At 40.0% G+C, this 27,451-nt stretch overlaps 1 protein-coding gene across 5 annotated transcripts; it reads left to right on the forward strand.

The window, feature by feature from the left end:
- Positions 1–27,343, forward strand: ttc12 (tetratricopeptide repeat domain 12). 5 transcript variants are annotated; one of them, XM_030744677.1, is made up of 21 exons: positions 1–92; positions 471–652; positions 861–882; positions 1,774–1,851; positions 2,199–2,320; positions 2,593–2,652; positions 3,046–3,117; positions 3,444–3,504; positions 6,371–6,559; positions 15,468–15,537; positions 16,292–16,380; positions 16,800–16,968; positions 17,471–17,566; positions 19,667–19,730; positions 19,809–19,943; positions 20,106–20,198; positions 20,459–20,527; positions 23,588–23,689; positions 24,256–24,355; positions 24,642–24,870; positions 27,068–27,343. In XM_030744677.1, the coding sequence occupies exons 2-21, from the start codon at positions 524–526 to the stop codon at positions 27,135–27,137; spliced, it is 2,019 nt and encodes a 672-aa protein (XP_030600537.1). In that variant the 5' UTR covers positions 1–92; positions 471–523; the 3' UTR covers positions 27,138–27,343. The 5 variants fall into 5 exon arrangements, with proteins under 5 accessions (XP_030600537.1, XP_030600534.1, XP_030600535.1 ...); XM_030744674.1 differs by having other exon boundaries at positions 13–164; positions 27,068–27,342; XM_030744675.1 differs by having other exon boundaries at positions 13–164; positions 471–628; positions 27,068–27,342.
- Positions 27,344–27,451: the final 108 nt, after the last annotated feature.

The following is a 27,451-nucleotide window of genomic DNA, read 5'->3' on the forward strand; positions in this document are numbered from 1 at the left end:
TGGTAACTCAACGCTAAACCTGAGGGAGAAGTACATTCAGCGCTCAGCGTAGATAAAGCGGAGCCAGCAGTTTAGAGAACAGTAAAAACAGGGTAAAACGGACAAACACGCAATGGAGAAACTCGAAGACTTCGAAAGTTTTCTGAAGAATGTTGATAAAATAAGTAAGAATGAGTAATACTAGCTGTTTCCATAAACAGTATGACGGTTCTAATTAGATATTAGCTAACAAAACTAACACAAGTCTTTTTCTTATACTTATTTTGATAAGTTAATTAGCTTGGTAACTTTCAAGTTCATCCCCATTTGAGCTCTAAACGCACATGCAGAGTAGTCTCCTGTGTTACTGAGACCTTTGTTACTGTAGGCTGTAAAGTCATTTGTTTACTGCAACGCATGCAAATTTAGGCATATTTTAAATGCCAAAGTAAAGGCTGCCGGAAAATAACGTATTTATTTTTTCTTTTCAGGTCAGCTGGTGGGGGACCTGAGGTCTTCTGATGCTGAAGTCCAGCAAAATGCAATGGAAAAAGCTGATCGCTACATTGCTTCATTGGCAGAACCCTGCAGAACCAAAATCGACAAGACTACAATTAACACAAACCCACCGCCACTCCAGCCTTCCACAGTAAAGACATGCACACAGTCAACAGTACGAGTCTAAGTCTGTATCTGTCTTCCACTCACTGTCCCTCAGGCACAAACGCACTACTAGCAACTTCTTTTGTTGTCTACCTTGTCCTTTGTTGTTCTTTAAGAAGGAGGATGTGATGTACATGAAGCAGTGAGCAGGATTTGATTTCTTTACTAACATTGTTTTTTTTTTGTTTTTTTTTTAAATCACTTTTCCTATTTTACAGACTCCACAGAGTGAAACTCCAGGTGAGCCACAATGAAAATCAATGTCTTGGTGGATGCCAGTTGCAATGATTGAAAACAGACCAACACTGTGCACAATAATGAAACATTTCAACCAAAGAAGTAAAATCTAGATATTCATTTTTCAAAGATAAATTATTAAAACTGAGAAGAATATAAATCATGTGTTCCTGCCATGAACTTGTCTGGATGCTCTTTAGTTAAGGATGAGCTTGATGAGCTTGTTGAGCTTGTTAACTGTTTAGCTCATCAAGGCATTCCATCATATCAGTACTTTCATTGCTTAAGCATGTCATGCAAATGGACGTAATCCCTGGACTAGTGTACAGTATTTTGATATACTGAAAGGCACTGTGATGACATCCCACTGAACCCAGCACTCTGGATGTGATATTCCATTTAAAATAGCTTTTCAACCGGTACTTCTTTTTAAGTCTCCCTGGGGTAAAACTCATTAACAGTTAAGCTGCAAATGTGCAAAAAACTCACGCCTCTGTGTTCGAATCTTCTAATATTGAAATTAACATACCATACACTGAATTCACGATGAGTAAGAAAAATAATTCTGTGCTTAAGGCTGAGAAAGCAAAACAGACTTTAAATTTCTCCAGCTCTTATTTATACAGTTATATCTAGCTTTGCATGAACCCTCTTTGCATTATAAACACACATTGTGTACACTTGTGTGGATCTGTGTAGTTACCAGTGACTTGCTAAAATGACTGTAGTTTAAAAATAACTGAGCTTCTTAGACAGTGTTGGCTTGATTTTGTTTTCTTAAATGTGTGCAAATTCTCTTCACACTGTTCTTGTTGAAAATGACATACTGGCTATTTCCTCCTTCTCTGTTCTAGTACTCATGCTTAAGATTTTTAAAATTTCTTTTTTGATCAGAGAATTTCATGAAGATAATGGAGGTGGATGCAGAAGAAAGGAGAGTTCGGAAAGCTGCAAAAGTCAAAAAGGCTACTGGTTTGTGAGACTTGGCTACTTAATTAACCCTTTGAGGCCTAAATCATCATCAGTAACCCCAATCCTGACCCTAACTCTAACCCAAGGCAATCAAAATATTTTTATTGTTCTTTCAAGTCTTTGCAATTAGGGAACACAGAAAATGATCAATCCTGATGCTTAAAACTGTTCATATTTTTTTCCAAAAAAGCAGTTTGCCATTCTCCAAAATATAGGGTTAGGGTTATCACCTATGATAACTTAGCCTTAAGAGGGTTCATCTGTTGTAGGTTAACATTTTTCCGTAGCCACTGCTGTGTTGAGCTAACAGTTTGTCCTTTATAAATGTACTGCTTGTATCCCCGCAGCATTCAAGGACAAGGGGAATGAAGCTTATGCTCAAGAAGACTATGAAACTGCGGTGAAGTATTACAGTGACGGCTTGGCTGAAATCAGGGACATGCAACCACTGTATACAAACCGAGCTCAAGTAAATATTTTCAACCTGCACTTTACAATGAAAACAAATTATGTTACTTCTCAGAGGAAACCAAAGTAGAGATGCTTTTGTGTGCTTATGTGGACGTAGAGAGCTTTGAGCATCTGTGAAACCAGACTTGGCAGATTTGAATTTTATGTTCATGACCATCTGCAGTTAATTGTAAAGTCAATATGTTCCCTTTCAAAGTGTGCTCTGAGAAACAATCATATTCCCATCTTTTTTTTTTTTAAAACACCTGTCTAATGTTTACATCTGCCTAGGCCTATATTAAACTGAGAAAGTACAAAGAGGCCATCAGTGACTGTGAATGGGCCCTGAAGGTAAGATCTGGCTCATAACTGAGACCAGCCGGTTGTTACCTTGTTTGTCATACTGAAGCACAGTGAGCTCACCAGCAGTTTAGAAATATTCTCTAATGAAACCATGATGTTTGGAAAACTGGAGAAAAGTGCATATGAGTTTATTTAGTTTGATAATATCCTCAGAATGTTTTCTTTATGCTCCTCCAAAATGTTCAAAGGCAGATCCTAGTTTTGGATGGGAAACATGCTCTGTAAAACTGTTCATGCACTTTTCTGCAGTGTAGTGCGCCTGAAGTTCAGGTTGAATATTCAGTTCTTTGAGCACTGTGCAAGTATGCTAGAGCCATTAAACAGCGTTATGTAGATGAAGAGCTTTATTAAGTAATCCCATGATTAATTCCTTTCTGCCAGTGTAATGAGAGGTGCATAAAGGCTTATCTACACATGGGCAAAGCATATCTGGGATTGAAGAAATATAAGGAGGTGAGTAAAATTGCCTCTCATTGCCTGAAATCAAAATATAATAAGAATTCTCAAGAAATTATAAGCATTTTTCTGATTAAGATAATGTGGTCTCACAGTAATCTTCTGTAAATCTTATTTAATGATTATTTAAATCTATTTATTGTGAAATAGGATTATATCTAACAGAGATAACTAGTAGAATGAGATTTATTTAACAAATTATATTAAACTGCACTGTAGCTTTTTATAAACTGGAATCCACTTCTGCTGAGAGACTTTAATCTTTGCGAGTAGCCAGATTCAAAGCAAATGATGGAGAACATTTTACTTTTTTTTTTTTTTAGGCAAGAAACTGCTTTGAAAAGGTGCAGGAAATTCAACCTGGGACAGAAAAGATGGTGAAAGGTAAAGTCAAATTTCCAATGGCCTGGGTATGGAAAAGTTGAATGCATTTAAGGTACAGTGATGTCAGTAGATTGCAGATTGCAGTCTTACCTCTCCCAATTCAACTGCATAATCCTAGCTATGGTGCCCACTGTATATAAAAAAAATTGGTACACACATTTTTTAAACATATTTGAATAATATCAACACTTAGCAGTCCATCTTGGCCAACACGGTGGAGGAACATGGCAGCTTCCACAAACTGGGGGATTAAGTTTTTGATAACGGATCAATTGATCTAGTTTTATGAAAACTTATTAAAACATTTTATTATTCCATGAAATTAGTCATACAGTGTTAGTTTTGAGCTTGTCATGCATTAGAGAGACAGAAGCTCATCAAACTGTAGAAGAGGTTCTTGATTGACCAGGCCAGAAAATTGTAATATTTTCATTACATTGCTCAGCCAAAAAGTAATTTAAATCAATACCATGAGAGTTAGAGGAAGATTTCACCCATCCATTTTATTCTGCTTATTCAAATCTGGTTTGAGCTCTATGGCAGCTGGGAGTCCCAGTCTATCACAGGGCTAACACAGAAAAGCATTCATGCTCACATTTACATCTATGGCCAATTTAGAATCACCAGTTAAGCTAACACACACATCTTTGGTCTGTGGGAGGAAGTCGGAGTACCCGGAGAGAATCCACACAGGTAGGGGAAGAACATGCAAACTCCACACAGAAAGGCCCCAGCTGGCCAGTGGATTTAAACCCACAACCTTCTTGCTACGAGGTGACAGTACTTAAAACTGCACCACTGTCCTGTCCTAGAGGAAGATTATTTTTATTACCACTAATGTGTTATTGGGTGTGTATGGGGAAAAAAACAGCTGAAAACATCTGATGTGATGTGCACATTTAAACACAAAAAGCCATTCCAAATGGTTTATTTGTGACGATTAATAATTTGATGGATGAATTGATGTTTTTTTATTCTATAATTAAAAATAATGCCAAATAATTACAATTAAAGATCAAATCAAATCACAGTACTATCAAGCTCCTGAATGGATTAAATAAATAAGGGTATAGAATAGAATAGAATAGAATAGAATAGAATAGAATAGAATAGAATGCCTTTATTGTCATTATACAGGATGTACAATGAGATTGGAGATGATCAATATAATCAAGAGATATACAGAAATAAACAATGTGTAAAATATACAAAAAATAGAATGTATAAAAATATATACATGCATTGGTGCATCTGTACATTGTAAGAAAAGTAAATATGTGTATACATATAATAATGAAGATGATGAATATTGCACTTGGTGAATGAATATTGCACTAGTGAATGAATACTGGATATTACACAATATAGGAATGTCAGATATTGTTCAGTATGAATAATATAATATTGCACAGTTACAGTGGGTGAGTGTGTGAGTTCAGGGTGGTGATTGCTCTGGCGAAGAAACTGTTCTTGAGTCTGTTTGTTCTGGCTTTGATGCACCTGTAGCGCCTGCCACAACTTACAACTTATCAATTTACATCACTAATTCCTCCACCATCTTGGTATTTCCATTGTCTTTAATGGTATAAATCAAGGAATTTAGTTCAATAATAATATACATGCAAGTGGTAGAGGCAAGAAGCAGGAAGAGCAGCAGCAAGCTGTCCTCGTGCCTTAATGATAAAACACTGGTCAGATCAGATGGTTTGACAAGAAGGAGCTTGGATGAAGGTGGGTTGCAGCGTGACGTGAAGATGCACATCAACTTTAGGCTAACCAGAGTAAATATCTTAAATAGTAGGCCCTGTGCCAGATTTACCAATAGGATGCATAGAAGCGTATAGCCCAGGGGTGTCAAACATAAGGCCCAGGTGCCAGAACAGGCCCTGCAAAGACTCCAATCCAGCCCCACTGCATGGCTTTTGAAAAGGGGAAGGAGGGACTACATTTTGGACTTTTAACTTTCTTTTTTTTTTAAGTTTTACAGCTTTTGCTACATTCATACTACACCAAAGTAATTAAATAACAGAAAAATAATTAAATGACAGAAAAGTTACCGTTTTTTCACTCTCCTATGGTCTTTTTTTTTTTTTTTTAGCAAGAAAAAAAATTGTTGCAAATTAATAAAAATTTTCTGTTTTATAATTACATGCCAGTCTGGTCAATAAGCTAGACAGAGTTCTTTCATTTACTACAGCAGTATTTCTCTATCATGTAGAAAAATTGAGGCATATGGTTAAAATTGCACTTCCTTTTCTTGTATTAAGATATTTCAGGGAGTAAGTTAAATGTCTTTTCACTGTCTTTTCACTTGTTGTGGTTTGAGGCAACAGTTGTAATTTGGTGTTATATAAATGAAACTGAACTGAATTGGTCTGGCCCACTTCAGAAAAAAAGTGTTGTATGTGGCCCACAATGTAAACTGAATTTGACACTCCTGGTATAGGTGAGATAGAAGCTGATGTGGCCCGGACTGTCATGATCTGCTGGCTTGAATGACCTGGTTTATCTGAACTAGCACTGCTCTATTTTGTTTTTTTCCCAGACAGAACCTAACCTTCCTTCACTTTGTGGCTTTAATGAACATCACGGATCATTTTCACTGTTTTATACTGACTTTGCTGTTTTCTTATTTAGGCTATTAGGTCATATGTGATGTACTAATACATATCTTATACATTGGCAACTGACCTCTTTCTATTTGAGTGCATATTAATAGCAAATGGTGGTGGTGGTGGGGGGGTTCATGTCAGGCTGACAGATGCACCACAGGAGACTCATCTCAGATAGTGCAGCTGCACTTACCGCCATGGAATAAGTTGCCTTCTCTTCTTCCTTCTTCTTTCTCTTTTGTTCTCCTTTGCAGAATACCTGACCCAAGTTGATTTGGAAAAGGAGAAGGAGACTCAGGAGATAAAGGCAAGCGGAGAGTTTGACAAGGGAGAGAGGAAGGCCACAATAGTGGTGGAGCTGTTAGAGAAGCTGTCAAACCCCAGTCAGATTGCTCTCTACTACTGCGGAGGATTGGAAATACTGTCACAAGCACTTACTGACTGTGAGTGTTCAAACAATTGTGTTTCTCCTTTAATCACTCTGTTCAGTCTTTCCTTTCTACACTGCTTCTCTGGTGCACCTATTTGTTAGTTTTATGACAAAAATAATAGCAGAAGACCAGATTTCAGGCTAGATTGATTAAGAAGACTTGAAGCATTTAAAGAGATTAGAATAATATGTTCTAAAAGCTTGTGCTAATTATAGATACTAAACTGCATTTTTAAGTTTTGCAGAATTACTTCACCCTTGATATGTTTCACAGTGGTTTGGGTAAACCACTACCACCTACCATCCATGAACTCCTGTACCATTAGCCTTTGCCACCACTGACAGTGGAGCAAGTGTGTAAATGTTTTTTTAGTGGTTTCTTACAAATACCAGCCATGTGTCTATGATTCAAGATATTGGCTAATTAAACAAAATTAATTAAAAAAGTAATTTTTATAATATAATATACTGCTTAAAAAACGAAAGGAACACTTTCAATCAGTATAGCATCAAGTCACTTAAAGTTCTGGGATATTGAGCTGGTCGTTTAAGTAGCAGAGGGGTGTTAATCAGTTTCAGCCGCATTGCTCACCTGACCTAAATCTAATAGAACACCTCTGGAACATTATTTTTTGGTTCAGATGGTGCCAGATTGCACCTCAGAGTGTTCAGGAGCTTAGTGATCCCCTGGTCTAGATCTGGGAGGAGCTCCTTCAGGACATCTCATTAGGAGCATGCCCCAACTTTGTCAAGCACGTATTCAAGCATGTGGGGGCCATACAAACTACTGGGTACCATTTTGAGTTGCTCCAGTGAAATTTTGGCAAAATGGAGTAGCCTGCCACATAATTTTTTCACTTTGATTTTCAGGATGTTTTTGAATTCAGCCCTCTGTAGTTTCATAATTTTCATTTCCATCAAATGATGTTGCATCCTTTTGCTCCTAACACATTACCCAGTCCACATCAATATTGATATCCAGCATGATTTTTTTTTCCCATTGAGATCTGATGTGTTTCAGTGTTCCTTTAATTTTTTTGATCAGTATATTTAACATTAACTCCCTGCGTAACTTCATTTTCAAGTACTGTATATTCCTTTTTCAGTGATAGTGTTTGTAAAATGACTGTCATGGTGTAATTTTGTTCAACGTAAACACTGATTTGTTAAAAACAACAGTATTACAACATGTTACAGTATGTTTAAATATGAATTATTTTTTTCAGCAGCTCTCATAACATTTTATACTTTTAGATATTGACAGCACAGACATCAGAGGTTTTCTTTGTTCGAAAAACTAAATCTAACTTGAGTGCTGCTGTGTTTGTGTTATGTGTGTTTATTTAATTGGTCAGCATGCTGGGTCAGTTAAACTGGAAGAGAAAAGAAAAACCGGCTTCCATTTATCATAGTAATGACAGATACCTCTACATACAGTCAAGAAAAAAAAGGTTTTTACAGGGCTCTGTGCAGTCCTGTGAATTGTAGATAACCCTAGAGCTACATCTCAGACTCTACAGGCCTCAGTTAGCGTGGTACATATTAAAGTTCAGGGCAGCACAATGAGAAAAAGATTGAACAAATATGATTTGTTTGGAAGGGTTACCAGGAGAAAGCCTCTTCTCTCTAAAAAGACCTAAAAAGATCGCAGGTTTAGGTTTGAAAAGCTGGATTTGAACAAACCACAAGACTTGGGTGGGATAATGTCCTTTGGGCAGATGAAATCAGAGTGGAGATGTCTGGCCATAATGCACAGCACCACAACTGGTGAAAACCAAACCCTCATACTGGCTGTAAAACACAGTGGTGGAGGAGTGATGATTTGAGCTTATTTTGCAGTCACAGGACCTGGGCACCTTGCAGTCACTGCATGAACTCGAGCATGAACTGCTCTGCATACCAAAGTATTCTAGAGTCAGGCCATCCGTCTGGCAGCTAAGTTGGCTGAATTTGGGTATTGCAACAGGACAATGATCCCAAGGACAGCAGAAAATCTACAACAGAATGGCTGACAAAGAAAAGAATCGAGGTGTTGCAATGACCGAGTCAAAGTCCAGATCTCAACCTGATTGAAATGCTGTGGGTAAAACATTAAGAAAACAAGCTTTAATTAACTAAAGCAACATACTGTATAAGCTATTGAATCATTGGATGTGCTTAGTTTTTCACAGGACTCCATGCAGTCCTGTGAAAACAAACAGTTATGTCAATAACATCTGTTCCCTGGAAAAGAGGAATGGGGTAGAACATGTATAGTATGGGATACCACGCCCCCGCGTGTACTGGCTGAAGACACCTCTATTCATGCTTTTAAGGCAGATGACCTGTGGCCCCACCCGCACATATATACTCTGTCATCACAGTCATCACTCAGTTCGTTAGTCTTTCTTCATCGAACCCAGCTGCGTGACAGGGCAGCCTGGTGTTGAACCTCATTCTTCTCCTTCAGGGAACAGAAGTTATAGACATAACTGTTCACTCCCTTTCAGTTGATTCACTCAATACAACACATATAGTATGGGACATATGAAGATGCCCCACAGCAGCCACTGAACTGGAATCGGACCACCAAGGCAGACCCAGCAGAAAGAACAGAGCGAGCCAGTGAAGGGGCTGTCGCATCCAAGCAATAGAACCGAACAAAAGTAAGTGGTGAAGACCAACTAGCTGTAGCACAAATATCACTCACAGGAACCCCTTTAAAAAGGGCCCATGAGGTTGCCATTCCCCTGATGAAATGCGCTCTCACACCCTGAGGCAAGGTGAGACCTTCAGTGCCATATGTCAGAGAGCTAGCCTCCATAATCCAGTGGGAGAACCTTTGATTTGACAGAGCTCTACCCCTAGCTGGGTTAGAAAAGCAGACAAACAACTGGTCACATAAATGCACATTCTGAGTACAGTCAGTGTAGGTCTGTAGCAGACACACTGGACACAGAGAATGCAGCCTCCTCCCCTCCTCAGATGCGAAAGGAGGGGGTCAAAAACTCTGAAGCTCAAATTCCATAAGCTGCCAGAATATATGGGGCATTTGGGCATAGTTCAACTCTGAGGCCGTCAGAAGAGAATTGTGTGTAAGGCGGATGCACAGATAAAGCATGAGGGTCACCCATTCGCTTTGCAGCAGCCTTAATTGTAGAAAAAGAAACACCTTTATCCAACAGCTCCTGCAGGAATGTCAAAACATCCACAATAGAACACTGGAATGGGAGAATGTGCTGGTGCTGCTTGAAGGCTCACTATTTGTATGCATACACGTCTCTAGTGTCTAAAGCTTTAGCATTCTGGATTGTCTTCACCAAGCCTAGAGGTAGACCCTTAGCTATCAAATTTGACCTCTCACCAGGTAGGGATGCAGCCACTACAGTTCTGGGCATGGATAAATCACCTCTCCTCCCGCCTGAGAGAGGACGTCACTGTTGAGAGGAAGCTGCCAGGGCCTCACTGCCAACAGACTTTACTGGCCACCAAGGGGCCACTAGAATCAGATACAGGCGCTGCTGACACACTCCCTGTAGAATTGGTTGTATCATTTCCACTGGGGGAAAAGCATACAGGAGTATGTCTGGCCATGGCTATGCAAGCATGTCATTCCCAGGGGTGCATTGTGGTCGGTTCTGGAGCAGTGAGCGTTCGCCCTTGAGGCAAACAGGTCCACCTCCACCTCACCAAATATGTCCCATATCTGGGCCACTACCAAAGGGTGCAACCCCCTCCCCCCAGGAGAGAAGGTACGGCCCCAGGTTCAGATGGGCTGGAATATGGGTGGCTCTTAAAGACAGAAAATGAACACTGCACCACAACAGCAGAGAGTGAGACAGCTTTAACAGGGGAAAAGAGTGTGTCCCTCCCTGCCTGTTTATGTAAGAGATCACTGTTGAATTTTCTGTCCTGACTAAGACATGCTGGCCCATCAGAACAGGACAAAAGTGCATTTACCAGCTCTAAGTGATTGATGTGCCACAGTCCAGACCCCTCTCACACAACCCAGACCCCTCTCGTGCAGCCCAGACCCCTCTTTATGTGATGGCACCCCTGTGCGCCATTGCACCAAGACCACCACTCCCATAGGGAGGCATCTGTGGACTGGACACCACCTTGCAAACGACACCCTCCCAATCTGAAAGCCCAGCCATCCCCTCCACTCTCGGAGGGGAGCTAAAGCTGCCTCATTACATTTCATGAAGGTGTGAGGAGTTAGAGACAGCCCAAATAGCAGTACCGGGTATTTGTAGGCTACACCATCAAATGCAAACCTCAGAAACTGCCTGTCGCCCAGGTGTACAGCCACACGAAAGTAAGCATCTGTTAGATCGATTGTTGTAAACCAATTCCCCTGGCCAACTGCATTTAAAATCTGTGTGTTAGCATCTTGAACTTCTATGCTCGTAGGTGTTTGTCCAAGACTTGCAGGTCGAGAATGGAGTGCCCCCCCCCCCCCCCCCCCCCCCCTTGTTTTTTTTTTTTTGAAACAGCAAAATAGCAGCTGTACCAACCTGTTTGTCTCTGAAGTGGGGACCACTTGTACTGCTTTTTTCTGCAGCAGTGTGTTTATATCCTCCCTTAATATTGCTGCTGCTCTGTCCCTCACGGTTGTATTTATTACTCTGTAGAAATGAGAATATTAATTTTTTATTGATTGTAACATGGGACTGTGTATATTCACATACTTTGATGGAAGCACCTTTATTGGGGCACAACACCAAAATACAGCGGGAACACTTGATGTAGTCACCTGAGCCTTTGACACATCCTCACTGGAAGTTACAACCTGAGGCAGAAAAAATTTTTTTGTGTGGAGAGGGTTTGTGCTTGGGAGACAGTGGTTGGGAGGAAAGTGCAGCACCTTCTGGGACTTAGGTAGTGCCATTTGGGTGGCAACAGGTGAAGAGAAGCGACGTCTGCCTGCTGCTGAAACACGATAAATCTTGTCCAGCTGAGATGCAGAGAATCTGCAGTGCTTGGATGGAAGAGTTGAGGGGCCACCCACACCATGGTTGTGGGATGGGGCCAGATAAGCTGCCAGGAACGGTTCCATCATAGGTAGGTTGACTAAGCCAGCCTCCTCTGTGTCATCAAGATCCAAATATTGTCCATAACCGGGCACACTGACGTGAGTAGACAGTGGTTTGCTTCATGAAGCGGTTACCTCTGAGACAAAATTTGGAAAGATGGGAAGGTGGTTTTAGACTGTTAAACTTCGCAAAATGTGATAGTTTCTCAGCTGGCGGAGGAGAGGGCCAGTCAACGTGCAGCTTCTTTGCTGCTTGGAGAAAACGGGAAAAAAGAAACATGTTGTCTTGGCCGGCTGGCGGCACATTTGGCCAACGACAGGCTCTCCTGCTCATCCTCCAATAAACCATGCAAGTTCAGGCTGATGTCCAGCACATCAGCGTGATCCTGGTAAGTGATTATCTCAGGCTGAAGCTGGCCAGCACTCTCACAGGGTTCTGGCTCACCTTCGGCTAACCCATCAACATACTCCATGTGGATCACCCAGCTAATTACGACCAGATACTCCTCTCCTTCCCTATCCCGGGAAGGGTAAACAGTTCCCTTGGTGACTCTTCCATAGGGGTCTTCTGAATTGCTCTTTGTCTGGCCCCTTACCCAGGACCAATTTGCCATGGGAGACCCTACAAGTGGCACAAGCTCCCAGACAACATAGCTCCTGGTATCACTGGAACACACACAAACCCCTCCACCTGAATGGTGGTGAGGCATTCAGTCCCTGTACAACCGCAGCGAGAGCTTGGTCTGTATTATCAGCAATAAGTCATACTCATTTCCTTTGGGTGTTGGACTTCGCCAGGGCTGCCCTTTGTCACTGATTTTGTTCATAATTTTTATGGACAGAATTTCTAGGCGTGGCCAAGTGGCGGAAGGCTTCTGCCTTGGTGGCTTCAGAATCTCATCTCTGCTCTTTGCAGATGATGCGATCCTGTTGGCTACATCAGGTGGTGGCCTCCAGCTCGCAGTGGAACGGTTCCCAGCCAAGTGTGAAGCGGCTGGCATGAGAATTACCTCTAAATCTGAGGCCGTGGTCCTCAGCCGGAAAAGGGTGGAGTGCCCACTCCGGCTCAGGGAGTATCTCGAGCTCTTGTTCACGAGTGATGGGAGATTGACAGATGGATTGGGGCTGCATCTGCAGTGATGCGGACACTGCACTGGTCTGTTGTGGTGAAGGGAGCTGAGCATGAAAGTGAAACTGTCGATTTACCAGTCAATCTATGTCCCTACCCTCACCTATGGTCATTTGGGTAGTGACCGAAAAAAATAAGATTGCAAATACAAGTGGCAGAAATGAGCTTGGCCTCTCCCTTAGAGCAGAAGAAAGCAGAAGAAAATCGATGGCTGGATGGAGTGAATCGATTTAAAGGGAACTTTCTATTTCACATGACTTTACATATAAGGCAGTAGTATTTTTGTTGGAACCTTTGGTGACCTAATCAGGAATTGGTCTTTTCCTGTTTATTGCTCCTACAATGGTGAAATGATATATCCATCTTTACATGCATTTACATTATTTAGTAAATAATTTTATGTAGTGCCACATACATGAAATAGCTTGAGTATGTTCAGTGCTTTCCAAGTGTTTTATTTAGGGATGCGCCGATCCGATATTCAGTATCGGTATCGGTCCGATACTGGCCTAAATTACTGGATCGGATATCGAAAAGAAATAAAAAAATGTAATCCGATACATTAAATAACGTTTCGCTCACATTAGCTACATTACAGGGCTCAGTCGTCTTCTTCTTCTTGTGGGTTTGCGGTTGACCAAACCAGCTTAGAGCTGCATTACCGCCACCTACTGGAATGGAGTGGGGGATCAGGAGTTAGAAAACAACCCCCTCAGTTCTCCGTCGCTGCGACGGATTCCCTTTGACACTGAGCGATCATCGCTGACATGTTTTTCCGCCTCCACCGCTCTCTGCCTTGTTTGTGTGTTGTGCTCGCTGTGCTAAGAATCAGCTGTTATTTTTTTTCTCTACTTCAGCTCCCAGACATACTGCTAGCGAGCGCAGCTATTAGCACTAGTGACCGTCCGGTACCGGAAGAACCCCTTCCCCGTCAAAACATTTTTGATACTTTAATCCCTGATTTGTGACTAAATATAGACCTGCAGTAGAAACGTATTTAGGAGAATGCTTGTATAAAGCATTACAAGATTGCGCTCACGCAGCCCCTAGTTTTTCACGTGAACACTGATGATGCAACAGCAGCAGTCAGCTGATTTACGTGCAGTCTGTCTGCACAAGCGGAAAGAGGCGGAGCCGGCGCGCTCAGATGGAGCAGAAGGAAATGTTTTTCTAGTGTCCAAAAGAAGCCTTTTCGTCCCTGTAACCTCCATTAAACCTTTTCTGGGAAACAGCTGGAGATCCTTCATCAACCACCTGATCAGAAAGTGAAGAAAAGAGAACTCTGTAGCTGCTCCATCCACCCTGTTTGTTTCACACAGCGAAAAACTGCAGTACAGAAGTTAAAATATGTCCAGTCTTGCATTTCCTCACTTAAAAAAATCCTGGAATTGACTCTCAATGTTTTTTTAGAATCCAGAGTTTTTTTTTTTTGTTTTTTTTTTACTGTGCCTGATGGAGCATGCTTTAGTGCAATAGTTAATGAAGCATCATTGATAGAAGTTGTCCATTTGCTAAGCTCAGTAGCATTACTTCATTACTGACTATTGGTACTTGTCCATTGACTTTCTGGATGTATGACAGCCTAGCCCTCGGCACTTTCGATGGACATGGGCCTAAAAATGTCATGTTTATACACATTTTAGTGCAAGACTCAGCTGTTGAAAAGAAAAATATCTAATTTCTTTTGCTTGGTTGTAGCACAGAGCTTGTTTCTCAAGGTTTCAGATAAGTTGAAGCAAATAGAGTAGGCTGGAACATGCTCTTATGGCCCTGATTTCCTCTTGGATCAAGTGGGGGAATTGGGTGGCAAGCACTATTACCCCGAATGCTTCCATTTGACAATGATACAATCAGGCTGAAAAATAGCTGATATGTTTACCAAGTCCTTTGCGCTCTGAAAAGGGGCCACTGTAGACAGGGAGCAATTGAACTCCAGCAGGCTGCTGATGTTTATGTGAATGTTTTTGACCTGCCAGATGACTTTGAAACTCCACACTACTAATGTAACTCTTTTTAGTTATTGCCACAAGGCAGCAGTTGCAGGTTTTTATTCAATAGTAGCACTATAGCTCACCAAGGTCAGTGGCTCACTCAGAAGTTTTTTTTTGTCTATTCTATACTTTCAACTTTCAACTACAAAAGAAGTTGCAATGAAGTACACTGAGTGTTCTGCTACGTGCATTGTCAATTTTCAGGTACTTTGACCACAGGGCCAAGGCTGATGAAACTGATAAAATTTAAGACTCACCACTCGGCAAACCATAAGAAAGGAAAGATACCTCAAAATAAAATAACTTTTTTTTTTTTTTTTTTAACCTATATGACTATTTGTAATGTAGGATATTTTGTTGAACTGGCTATTGTCTGCAGAATGGCAAACTTATACAGTTTCTCTTTTTTCTTCATTTAGAAGAATAGAAGTGTTATGTCAAATGATATAATGCCTGTCTTACAGTGCCATTCAAAAGAAAAGGGCAAAACTTACATAACTTACGATTGAAAGGATCTCAGCAGGGCTGACATTACAAGCTTTCTCGCCTAAAAGTACTCCTTCACTGCTCTGCTCTACTATCTTTAGTATTAGTGGATAATAAACTATTCCTCACTGTGCCTTAGTCTCTTAACATATTTATTTTTCACTCCTGTCCTTGACCGTAAATCAGTAAATAGAGCAAGTTACAATAAATGAAAAAGGTTCTTCTGTAAGATCTCTAGGCTACCAGATGATGATATACTGCTTTCTGTCTTCTTACACTATGTGCTGTTCTCTTCTAACAGTTACAGGGCAGACCCTTTTCAGGCTGAACAATGGCTTTAGTATCATCAGAAGCAATGACACGGTGAGGAGGTAAGGAGACCAGAGGGAGAGGCTCCTCAGTGGAGCTTTGACAGATGGAACTAGAGACAGGGGCATACAGAGACAATGATGGCATAAACTGGAGAGATCATTCACTGCCCCCTCTCTCTATTCAGTTGTTTCTATGATACCCCAAAGAAAAGATGATCACACTAGAGATTGAGATCAGTGCTGAAATAGGCAAAGGTCCTGTGTTCTGTCCCAGAAAGAGTTCTTATTTTGTACAAGATACAAATTATGACTCCCTCATGTCAGATCAGTAAGGTTATTATTAACTTGTCACATACTTTCAATGTAGCCCATTGTTGGCAGTATACTTTTTCAAGCTGGAACACAGTGTCCAGGAAGTAGAGAACGCAAAGAAACTGCAGTCGGAACTTGATGAAAATGCTCAGTAAGTCTGCTGGTGTGAGCCAGATAAACCAAATAACACCTATGTGAAGCAGAGAAAGCCAGTGCCATTGTTGCCTGTCCTAATCACAAATTGAAGGGGCACTCTGAGTTTGGCTGCTCTTGGTCTTTTTGTGAGGTAAAGATAAGAAAGAAAAAGGTCTAGAGTGCTTCAAAGTTATATTTTATACAAAATATAAATAAAGTATTTTTAATTCCAGGTGCCTTTCATGCTCTTCACCTTTACATAAATGGCTGAACTATAAAATACCTGAATTAGTTATTTTTATTAGTTTGAATGCCTTTTGACAGGAAACACAAGGCAAGGAAAACACAATATTTTTTTTTTCTGCAGTTGCCTGTTGGACCAAACAGATGATCCAGAGAGTCGTGAGCTGTGTGTGTCTGTTTTGAAATTATGGAGGATTGTTTGCTGTGGAAATGGTATGTCAGTAATTGAGATACACTTCATTGTCTGTCTTTGTCCATGCATCATTTTACTGTCATGGATTTAGAAGGATATAGAGGGTAAAATTAAGAAAAATAATTATAAAACCTCTATATTGGCATTGTGGTATTTATGCAAATCTTGTTTGTGTTTTGTCTAATGTACAGGATTTCATTTTTAATCACAAACTACAGAGACAAATAATGAAAGACTAATATTTGTTGCAAACTTTGATAATTTGTTTATGTAACTGCACTACTCTGTAATCTAAGTATTTCCTTCTCAACACAGGATTAATAATACAATGCTCATGTCTTGTGTTTAAAACTAGGTTGTTGTTCATTGGGAACAAACAGGAGCACTGTGGCCAGTGTAGCTATCTCTTTGGTGTTCTTTGTTTTTCCATTGCTTTCAGATGAAAACCAGAAGCTGTTGATGACATGTCCAGTCGCCACACACTCCATTGTTCATTTGGCTTCATCAGAGCATGATGAAGTGGAGAAAGAATGTCTGGCATTGCTATCAGTGTTTTCAGAGATGCCACGTGGCAGACATTTGGCCATTGAGAGCCTTGATTTGCACATGTAAGATATTATTTTATATTGCCAGAGAGATTCATCTAACAATGATTCAGCTGGAGTGAAGATGCAGTTATTGTCCACCATAGTCAATCGCTTTGCAGGGTCAGGGAATCATATATTATATAGACAGAAATAGTAATGCTCTTTTACCTCCTCCCAGCAGTGGAGGGAATTTAGTCCAGCCTTGGGCAGTATGTTTGTTATTGTCACTGGAGGTGTCACATCATTTTAATGATATTTCAAGAACTTTTGCTCTGTCATTGCTCGGTTAACTCTGAGCAGACCAAATAATTTGTTTTGCTGCCTGTGTACCTGCGGCTGGTCAGATTTTCAGAAAATGAGAAAGAATGAGTTTTATAGTTGATGTATTTTTGGCATTATTATCACAGTTGTTGGTCTCAGGGTAAATGCCATCATTATATGAGAACAAAATATTAATTTCATTCAGTAATATCTTCTCCCTCTCTTTTTGTTTATCTCCCTTTGCTCTTATCGGATTGTAAAGGTTAGTGAGGAACCTCATGGTGTGCATCTCAAAGCCAAAGAAGCAGCAGGAGAACACAGCGGTCAACATTCTGGAGTACTTTGCAACAGAAAGCAGGTGTGAATGATATCCAGGCAAACAAAATACACTAGTCATAATCTCCTCATGAAGTCTGGACTTTACAAACAAGTAAAACACATATTCAAGTACAGTAATTATTTTCCTATCATATACTGCTCAAAAGTTAAAGGAACAAATTTTAATCAGAATAGAGCATCAAGTCAGTTAAACCTCTGACATATTTGGCCAGTTCAGTGGGGGGGTGGGGTGGGGGGTGTTGTTAATCAGATTCAGCTGTATTGGTGTTAATGAAATTACAAAATAAGTGCACTAGAAGGGCCAGCAATGAGATATCCCTCAAACAGGAATGGCTTTACAAGTGGAAGTTGCTGACATTTTTTCTCTATTCATTTTCTTAAAGTTTTTTCACTAGTTTTGCATTTGGCCATGGTCACTGTCACTGCTGGTAGCATGAGGCGATACCTGGACCCTACAGTAGTTGCAGAGGTAGCCCAACTCCTCCAGGATGGCACATCAATACATGCCATTGCCAGAAGGTTTTCTGTGTGTCCCAGCACAAGAGCATGGACGATATTCCAAGCAATGAACAGTTACTCTAGCAATGAACAGTTACTCTAGCAGAGCTGGACAGAGCTGTAAAAGTTCCTTGACCCATCAGCAGGACCAATGTCTACTCCTTTGTTCAAGGAGAAACAGGATAAGCACTGCCAGAGCCATACAAAATGACCTACAGCAGCTCACTGGTGTGAATATCTCTGACCAAGCCATCATGAGGGTGGTCTGAGGGCCTGATTATGTTACCTGTAACGTTGTTCTACATGACCAGTTTGGTGATGGGTCAGTGATGGTCTAGGGAGGCATATCCATGGACGCACAGACCTCTACAGGCTAGGCAACAGCACGCTGACTGTCAACAGGCATTGGGATGAAATCCTTGGACACACTGTCAGACCCTACAGTGGTGCAGTGGGTTCTAGGTTCTTCACGACAATGCCTGGCCTCATGTGGCAAGAGTATGCAGGCAGTTCCTGAAGGATGAAGGAATTGATACTGGCCCCACTCTCACCTGACCTAATCCTCTGGGACATTATGGTTTAGTTCTTCCAGTGCCACCAAGTTGCACCTCAAAGTGTCCAGGAACTCAGTGATACCTTGGTCCATATCTGGGAGGAGATCTCCCATTGGGAGCATGCCCCGATGTTGTCATGCATGCATGCAAGCATGTGGGGGGCATACAAACTCCTGAGTACCACTTTGAGTTGTTGCAATTAAATATCAGCAAAATGGACTAGTCTGCCACATCATTTTTTTTACTTTGATTTTCAGATTTTCTTTGAATTCAGCCCTCTGTAGGTTGATAAGTTTCATTTCCATCAAACAATGTAGCATCCTTTCATTCCTAACACATTACCAAGTCCATATCAGTATACTGTAGATATCAGCACATTTTTTTCCCGTTGAGATCTGTTGTGTTTTCCTTTAATTTTTTTGAGCCATGTACATAAAATCCATATTTTATTAATAGCACAGATCTACCCATATCAGGAAAGGTCCACAGACAAGTAAACATGTTATCCAAGTCTTAATATAACTTAGAGGCAGTGGCCATTATGTTTCTGGGAGAGTCAGGAGAAAGAAGCTATTTCAAATAGCATGTGTGTCATAGAGCATACTAAAACTTTAGTCATAAGTCAAAAGGAAAATGACTGTGCAGTGCTGATACAGAGAACAGCAAATCCATCTGGCTTTTACTGCCTTTTATGTGGATGAGTGACAGTCTTCAGAGACATGACGGTCAGTGCTATTTGACCACTAAATTGAATTGTCCTGTATCCAAGACTAGGACATTTTGTGTATTTGGGGAGTATTTATATTGGGGGAGATGCTATAGTTCTAGGATGATGCACTAGGCTCTTGTTCAGCTTGGAAAGAGGTCCCCTCCTTTGAGGTTTTACACAGCCTTCTTTTTTTTGTCTTCTGTCTGGCAGTGAAGAACTTAAAGTTAAGATTTAACATGACATCACTCCCTCACCTTACTACCTGACCTTTGGCATTTATTCTCATTTTAAAAAACAGTACACAGGACATTATTAATATGCTACTTTTGTGTGACATGTTTTTAATATTCTCTTGCAGATTTTGCATTCAGTTAAGAAATGTGTGGACAGACTCCTTCACTCTGCCACTTACAACAATACTGGTAATACACGCAAATACCAAAATTCATTTTATATGCAGTTTGTGTGCATGTGGACAAAGTGTTTCCTTTATTTTTCAGAGAACTGTCAACAAGTCCAATCAGCATGTCGTTCTGTCTCTGATATCAACTCTCGGCTATCTGGCTAGAGATGATGTCATCCGTCACAAGCTTGCTCATGAACCAGAATGTTTGAAGGCCTCCGTGGTTGCTATTGTTAGTATGATTACACACTTCTGTCTTTCTTTAGAAAAGTGCAAATTGCTGTTCATTGTGTTGACTTCTTATGCCAAAAAAATTAAATATATTCTGTATAGTGTTGTCAAATGCAACATAAAAGATGTCTGTAGTGTAGGGCTTTATTCTCTCTCTATGCAGAGGATGTGCAGTGCATCTGAATACAGAGAGATCCTCTACCCTTTACTTGGCTTCATCATCAACCTTTCAACTGTCACCTCCCCTGTCACCCAGGTGAGACTGATGTTCTCTTAAAGTTCTTTTGACAATTTGATCACAGATGTTAATGCATTGGAGACAAGGTCAAATTAATTGTCATTTTTTTTTGGCCATCTTAAAAGGAATAACACTTCTTGCTGTTAAAGCCACTTAACACTAGTGAAATTGAGAGATTAGACTATATTCCAAAAATAATTAATAAAAGCCACCTATTTAGAGGTGAGTGTAAGTTAAAATTGGGTTATCCTCTTTTTCATCTGTGATTTTTTTTGAAGGAGCATTCTGTTTCACTCTGTGACTGTTGTATGGACCTCCTGAGGCATAGCGATGGAGGAATCATAACTGTGAGTAAAGCTTACTTAAGGTGTGCTCCAGCTCTCAGAAGACTTTAACTTTAACACAGAATATATGCTGTTCCTTTACTGGTATTACAACTCTCATAGACTTTTATATCACATGCACATATATGTCCACATATAAAGTCATCGCCCATCAGTTTGTAGTTTAAAGGATTTCACTAGTGGACTTTATATAAGGGTCTGTTTGCCTAACCTATACATACACAATACACCAGCTTATGTGTTTCCTTCCCCAAATGTTTTGAAAGTGAAACACCATAATCAATATTGTCTTTCACTCTTATTGGTAGTCTCCTCAAAGCTGACATTAGTTTCACTCAATACCCACTTTGCTAACAGTCATTTTGCCTGTCATCACTTCAAGGTTGCCAATTTCATTGATATTCTATGAACTCTTGTTGCCACATTGCTGCTGGTCTTTTCCTGTATGCACACCCTTTCAGAGTCCTACATTTCCACCATCTGTTCTCTTGCTTTCTTTGTTTTTAAGTCATTACTGAAGACTTTATATCACTTGCACTTCTTTTTTCTTTAATGCATAACAATGGTTATATATACACTCCTGATCAAAATCTTAAGACCAGTTAAAAAATTGCAAGAATTTGCATTTTGCACTATTGGATCTTAAGAAGGTTCTAAGTAGAGCTTCACAATGCTAAAAGAAGAAATCGGCACAAGTGACAAAAACTTTTGAGCAGGGAATTTATTGAAAACTGCATTTACACTCAAACATGATTTTTTTCAGCTGATCAAAAGTTTAAGACCATAGCCTTTAAAAGCCAAAAGCTGTGCAAAAATTTGGATTCCATGTCATTTTCTGTCAAGTCTTTACACTGTCAAGACCTCTTGATGGCAAAAGCAAAAAAGCTCACTGACTTTGAACGTGGTAGGATTGTTAAGCAGCATAAGCAAGGCCTCTCACAACGTGCCATCGCTGCTGAGGTTGGACACAGTAAGACAGTCATTTTGCATTTTTTAAATGATGCTGAGGGTTATGGAACAAAAAAGTCGAGTGGTAGACCCAAAGAAATTTCACCAGCGCTGAGCTGCAGGATCCGATTGGCTGTCAGTCAAGACACGGGATGATTCTCTACCCAAATTAAGGCCATTACTGGTGCTTACTGCGGCCCAATAACCATCAGATGGCATCTGTGAGGGAAGGGCATCAGAAACAAAAAATGTCTTCAAAGGCCACGTCTTCTTCAGTGCCACAAAATTGCCCGTTTGGACTTTGCAAGGGTGCACCAAACATGGGACATTGAAAGGTGGAAGAAAGTTGTCTTCTCTGATGAGAAAAAATTTAACCTTGATGATCCTGATGGCTTCCAATGTTACTGGCATGACAAGGAGATCCCACCTGAGATGTTTTCTACACGGTACAGTGGGGGTGGGGTGGGCGCCATCATGATTTGGGGCTCGTTTTCCTTCAATGGAACAATGGAGCTTCAGGTTGTGCAGGGGTGTCAAACAGCAGCTGGCTATGTGGAGATGTTGCAGTGGGCATCCCTCATGACTGAGGGCCCTCGTCTGTGTGGTAATGACTGGGTTTTTAAATAGGACAATGCTGCAGTTCACAATGCCCACCTGACAAAGGACTTCTTCCAGGAGAATAACATAATTCTTTTGGACCATCCTGCATGTTCCCCTGATCTAAATCCGATTGAGAACATTTGGGGATGGATGGCAGAGGAAGTTTACAAAAATGGACATCAGTTCCAGACAGTGGATGCCCTTCGTGAAGCCATCTTCAACACTTGGAGCAACGTTCCCACTAGCCTCCTGGAATCACTGGCGTCAAGCATGCCTAAAAGATTGTTTGAAGTGATCAACAAGAATGGTGGAGCTACTCATTACTGAGTCCTTTTTTTTGACAGTTTGATTTTTGATTTGAGGGTGTTTTCGGGTTTTTTTGAGCTATGGTCTTAAACTTTTGATCAGCTGAAAAAATCATGTTTGAGTGTAAATGTAGTTTTGCGCTGATTTCTTCTTTTAGCATTGTGAAGCTCTACTTAGAACTGTCTTAAGATCCATTAGTGCAAAATGCAAATTCTTGCAATTTTTTAACTGGTCTTAAGATTTTGATCAGGAGTGTATATAAGCCACAATCTAGTCTTATTATTCTTATTACAGATATCACTGCAGTGCTATTTTTGTATATACATTTATGATTAGCTTTGTGGCAAGGGCATGCATGATCTAGGGAGCATCAGATATGATGCTACAACATGAACTACAGTTGCCATTTGCTTCAGACCATGAGATGGTCTTTCTGGTAGAATATTAAGTAAACATTTTAGAACTAGCTGACTGCAGCCTGACACACGGTCTTGTCCTAAGATGTTAAAGATAACTTCCTCCATGTCAGCAAACAAGCAGAAAAGATGTAACATTAGGACCTCACTGGGCCTGTGAGCCTGGCTCCGTATTGAGTTTTAGACTTTCTAAAATAAGTCACTTGTAATTTTGACTTACATATAATTCTGTTAGATTTTCACCTGAATATTCTTACTTTGTCACTTTTGTTATGTTCTGTACACTCCATACCCACAAATTCTGTAGTTTGTGTCTGCAAAATATTAAACTGTGCCTTCGAATTCCTTTTGTAATAAAATGAGATTTAAAGATTTTCACCTGTGATGAGGTTGCAGCTTTTAATATTCTTCTTTTTGGTGTTCTTGTTTTTTTATTTTTAGGCTTGCATTTTTATCTTTATTCTCTTATTGAAAGTGTTATGTTCACTCATTCTACTCTCATTATTGTTTTTCTGCTTTATTGTTGAAAACACACTCCATAAAAACTTAAAACTATTCTTTTCTTCTTTCTTTTCTCCACCTATTTCTTAAACCACTCTTCTATTCTCTTTGTTTCTACTATAAGTTGTTTTTCTTCAAATGTTTTTTTCTCTTCTAGTTTTCCTTGCCCAGTAGCACAGTTTTTTTTTGGTCATCTGGTATCCTATTTCTCTGCTCTGTTTTTCAGGCTTCTGCTTTTTTCAGTCTCCTGTTATTTCATTTTCTAATGCCAGCATTCTTCATTGTTCTCCAGAGAGCCACAGGTGTGCTGAGCACTGTCCTTCCTCAGTCCTCTCAAGCCATTCAGCATGTTACCCAAAGGAAAGTGGTCAAGACCATGTGCAGGCTCCTGAAGGTGATAACTGTGCACAGTCATTCTAATCTTCCCCACTGAATATTAATCTGTTGCTCACATACCATGATTCTTAAAAGATAAGATTGTTTAACACAGTATTAATTTGTATTATTGCATGTAGCTTAAGATTTGCACTATAAATTCTGTGCTTGATCTAAGCAGAATTTGTTGGCTTATTTGTGGGCTTGGTTCTTTGTCATGTCCATTCATGTTTTGCTCAAAGAAACAACGTGGAACAAAACCAAACTCAAATTTCCACCCCTATTATAAACTAAAATAATTTCACAACAGTCAGATTATAATGAGTCCATAAAGACAACATCAAAACATATTCATATAAATATCTTTAGTGATATCAGTGTTTCTCCAAACCATATTAAAGTGTGCATATGATCCCCCCCCCCCCTTTTTTTTTTTTTTTTTTTTAGATTTCCACTAATTCCACTAAAAGGCATTTTTTTCTTCACATTTCATGTGACCTCTGACTGTCACTATAAATTTAATGTTTATCCGCATTCATTCTGCTGGTTTTAATGTCATTGTTATTTTTGTGCTTGCCTACCCAGGGAACCGGGCAGACTGCCACTAAATATGCCATTAAGACTTTGACAGTGTGCACTGCTGCCAGTCACTTGGCACGGGAGGAGCTGGTGAACTCTGATAAAAGTGAGGAATGATTGACGTGCTAGTTTTAACAAGCTCCTTCATTAGTCCATGAATAAAATTTGAGTGCTGACCTAATATTCAAATTGTGTGTGTGCGTGTGTGTGTGTGTGTGTGTGTTTGTGTCAGTTGTGGATGTGTTGATTCACATATGAGGGCAGTCTAAAATACATCTGCTCATATATTTCATTTCATTATGTATTTTTTAAAATATATTTAATATATATATATATATATATATATATATATATTCTCTTCCTCATTGCTATTCATTTATTGTTTCACTCAGAATTGTCCATTTTACGTCATTTGCTGAGCTCCAGCAGTGATGAGATGGTCTCAGGAAATGCAGCCCTGTGCTTGGCCCACTGTCTTGAGTTGGAGGGAGTTGCCAGCAACCTGCTGGGCACTGATATTGTGCTGTTGCTGCTGCGGCACGCTGCAGGTGACGCTAAGAGGACAGCTGTGCAGCAAAATGCAGCCATTGCTCTTGGGAAGCTGTGTCGAGCTGAGCCCAGGTGCCCTCTCATGCTACTCTATTAACTATAAGTTGTTGATTACATTCTAGATATTAGCCTGGAGCATTGGTAGTAGGGGTGGGCGATATAGACTCAAAATTATATCGCAATATTTCATGAAAATATACGATCACTATATTTCTGATGAGATAGAAAAAATATTGAATGTTTTATCGATGTTTGAAGCTTGCAGGCAGCAGCATTTATAAATGAAAGCCATTTTCCATCCTTTTTTTCCAATGAGCTGCTGTCATTGATTACATACTACCTAATTTGAAATGTGAATCCATAAAAACAAGTTGCCAGCAGCAGCGTTATAGTGTTATAGTAGTGACACAGCATTATATCCAGTTGCACAGCATAAGCAAATGTAAGCACAAAAGTAGCCACAGTAGTGTTTTCCTTGGGAATTTAAAATAAAAGTACAACACGACTGCTTAACAATTCAGTTTAACAATAACAAAAGTAACTTAACCTTGTAACTCTTTGGGAGCTGCGCAATATTGTCAGATAATAAAACTGAAGAACAGTTTCTACCTGGGATGTTGTATGTTGGGTCAAGCTTTTTAACCAGCTGCTTAAAGCTCTGCTTTCCCACTATGCAACCAGCGAGTTTTCAAGCAATGCTTAGTTATTTTTTGATCATTCGCGTCGCACATCACCAACTGCTAGTGTCTCCTCCTTCGTAGCCTGGTTGTACTTGACGGTGACTTTTTGCCTCAAATGGTAAAACTGTTTTTGTTTCCACCTTTCAGTGCTTTGTTGAAGGTTGTTAAAGTAACTCCCCTTTTAAGTACCAAATCATCATCTCAGGCTGACACACGGCTCTGGCTCTCAGACATGCCTGGACTTGTCTCATTGTTGAGCTTGTGGCATTGCTATATTGTAGCAATGATACTGTGATGAGTGTGGGTGGCTGTAGCTCAGTAGGTACAGCAGGTCACCTACTGATCGGAAGGTCAGCGGTTCGATTCCTGGCTACTCCAGGCTACATGCCAATGTATCCTTGGGCAAGATACTGTAGCGATTCTCTTAGTTAGAGAGCGTGTTGATGTTGTGGGATTTCGGACTGTTCGGGAGGTTCGTGAAGGCAGCATGGAGAGAGAGAAAAGACCGAGAGCTTGCCTGTGTGTGTGTGTTGCTGTTCCGTTGTTGTAGTTGTGGTTGGCGTGGCTGTGGCCTACAGCAGCCATTTTTCTGCTAATAAAGACGACCTTTGTTGTGAACATCGCCGACTGTGGAAGTGTGTTTACAACGTTACAATACTTAACCCCAAGTTGTTCTCCGACCGTCCCGTCGGAGTATGAATGTGTGTTAGCCAATTAAAAAGCACTTAGCTTAGTAAATATGGAAGTGCTTGTATGAATGGGAGTGTATGGGTGAATGTAAAACATGTTGTATAAGCGCTTTGAGTGCTCATACTGAGTAGAAAAGCGCTATATAAGAACTAGTCCATTTACCATGATGTGAGATATTTATGTCATGTAAAAATATATGTTATAAATGTGGGTCAGGCTAATTGGAGAAACTTAATGACGAAATAAACCCCAAACCCCAGTAATTACAGTATTTACAGCTGATTTGCTTTTCTGAAAAACTGGAAAGGCATTTTTGCAAAGAAATGATAAAATTGAGCCATCAATTATAAAATAGTTGTGGAATAATTTTCTTTTTAAACAAATACAACTAGTCTATGCTATTGCGTTATATGAGGATGAGTATTTAAATATTTGGGAAAAGAAGACAGTGTTTAACAGCCTGTGAAATAATTTGAGGGAAGAGCTACTGAGTCTCCTGTGAAAAATCTATAGGTGCACATGCACTTTGCAGAGTAAAAGTCGGGTGTGAACACCCCTTTCTTTATAGAATCCATGAGGATACAAATAAAAGCCGATAATATTCTTAGCTAAGCGCTGATGTGTTACTGTGGGCCATCATCCACTATAGAACCAGTGTGATTAAGTGAGTACAACTGAAATAGTATACTTAATAATAGGAGCCAGCAGTGACAACAATTCTCTTTATTCCTAGAAAGACTAAAATATTCCTCCAGGCTGAAGAACTTGCATGTGACTGTGTTGAGGATGTGTTAATCTTCAGTTCCTGAGCTCACACGAGTGTAGTTATAATTGAATGCCAACCCACTGAATATATTACCACTGTTTTCTTTTGAAAAAAGCTTTTCCTTCATTTCCAGACACACGAGCAAACTTCGAGAACTACACGGCCTTGAGATTCTGCACTCCTGTGTAAAGCTCATCTCCTGAAACCCTGACCGCACATTTTATAGTATCCTTACTTGACATCAGTCTTGTTTTCTTCTCTCTTCTGTTTTAGGCTTTGATGTTCACACACCTTTGGGTAAAAACAAAATGTAATAAAAAAAGAAAAAGTGCCAGTCCTTGACATATTCATTTTCTTTTTTTCTTTTTACATGTTAATGTTTAATGTTCCTGTTTATTTCATTTAATATATGAATTTGTTGTTAAAGAAAGCTAAGTCTGACTAGAGATTGATTAAATATTTGCTGTATTTCATTTGGATTCCAGTCTGCTTCTTGCTCAGTCTACTTAAACAATGT

The sequence above is a fragment of the Archocentrus centrarchus genome, chromosome 13 (genome assembly GCF_007364275.1).
Source record: "Archocentrus centrarchus isolate MPI-CPG fArcCen1 chromosome 13, fArcCen1, whole genome shotgun sequence".
NCBI lineage: Eukaryota > Metazoa > Chordata > Actinopteri > Cichliformes > Cichlidae > Archocentrus > Archocentrus centrarchus.

Bases quoted from the DNA above. Each gene is read 5' to 3' on its own strand.
- ttc12 (XM_030744674.1), top strand. From the start codon at position 113: ATGGAGAAACTCGAAGACTTCGAAAGTTTTCTGAAGAATGTTGATAAA. The intron at 6,560-15,467 runs GTGAGTGTTCAA...CTCTTCTAACAG, and splicing joins GTCACAAGCACTTACTGACT to TTACAGGGCAGACCCTTTTC. The intron at 19,731-19,808 runs GTAATACACGCA...TTTATTTTTCAG, and splicing joins TGCCACTTACAACAATACTG to AGAACTGTCAACAAGTCCAA.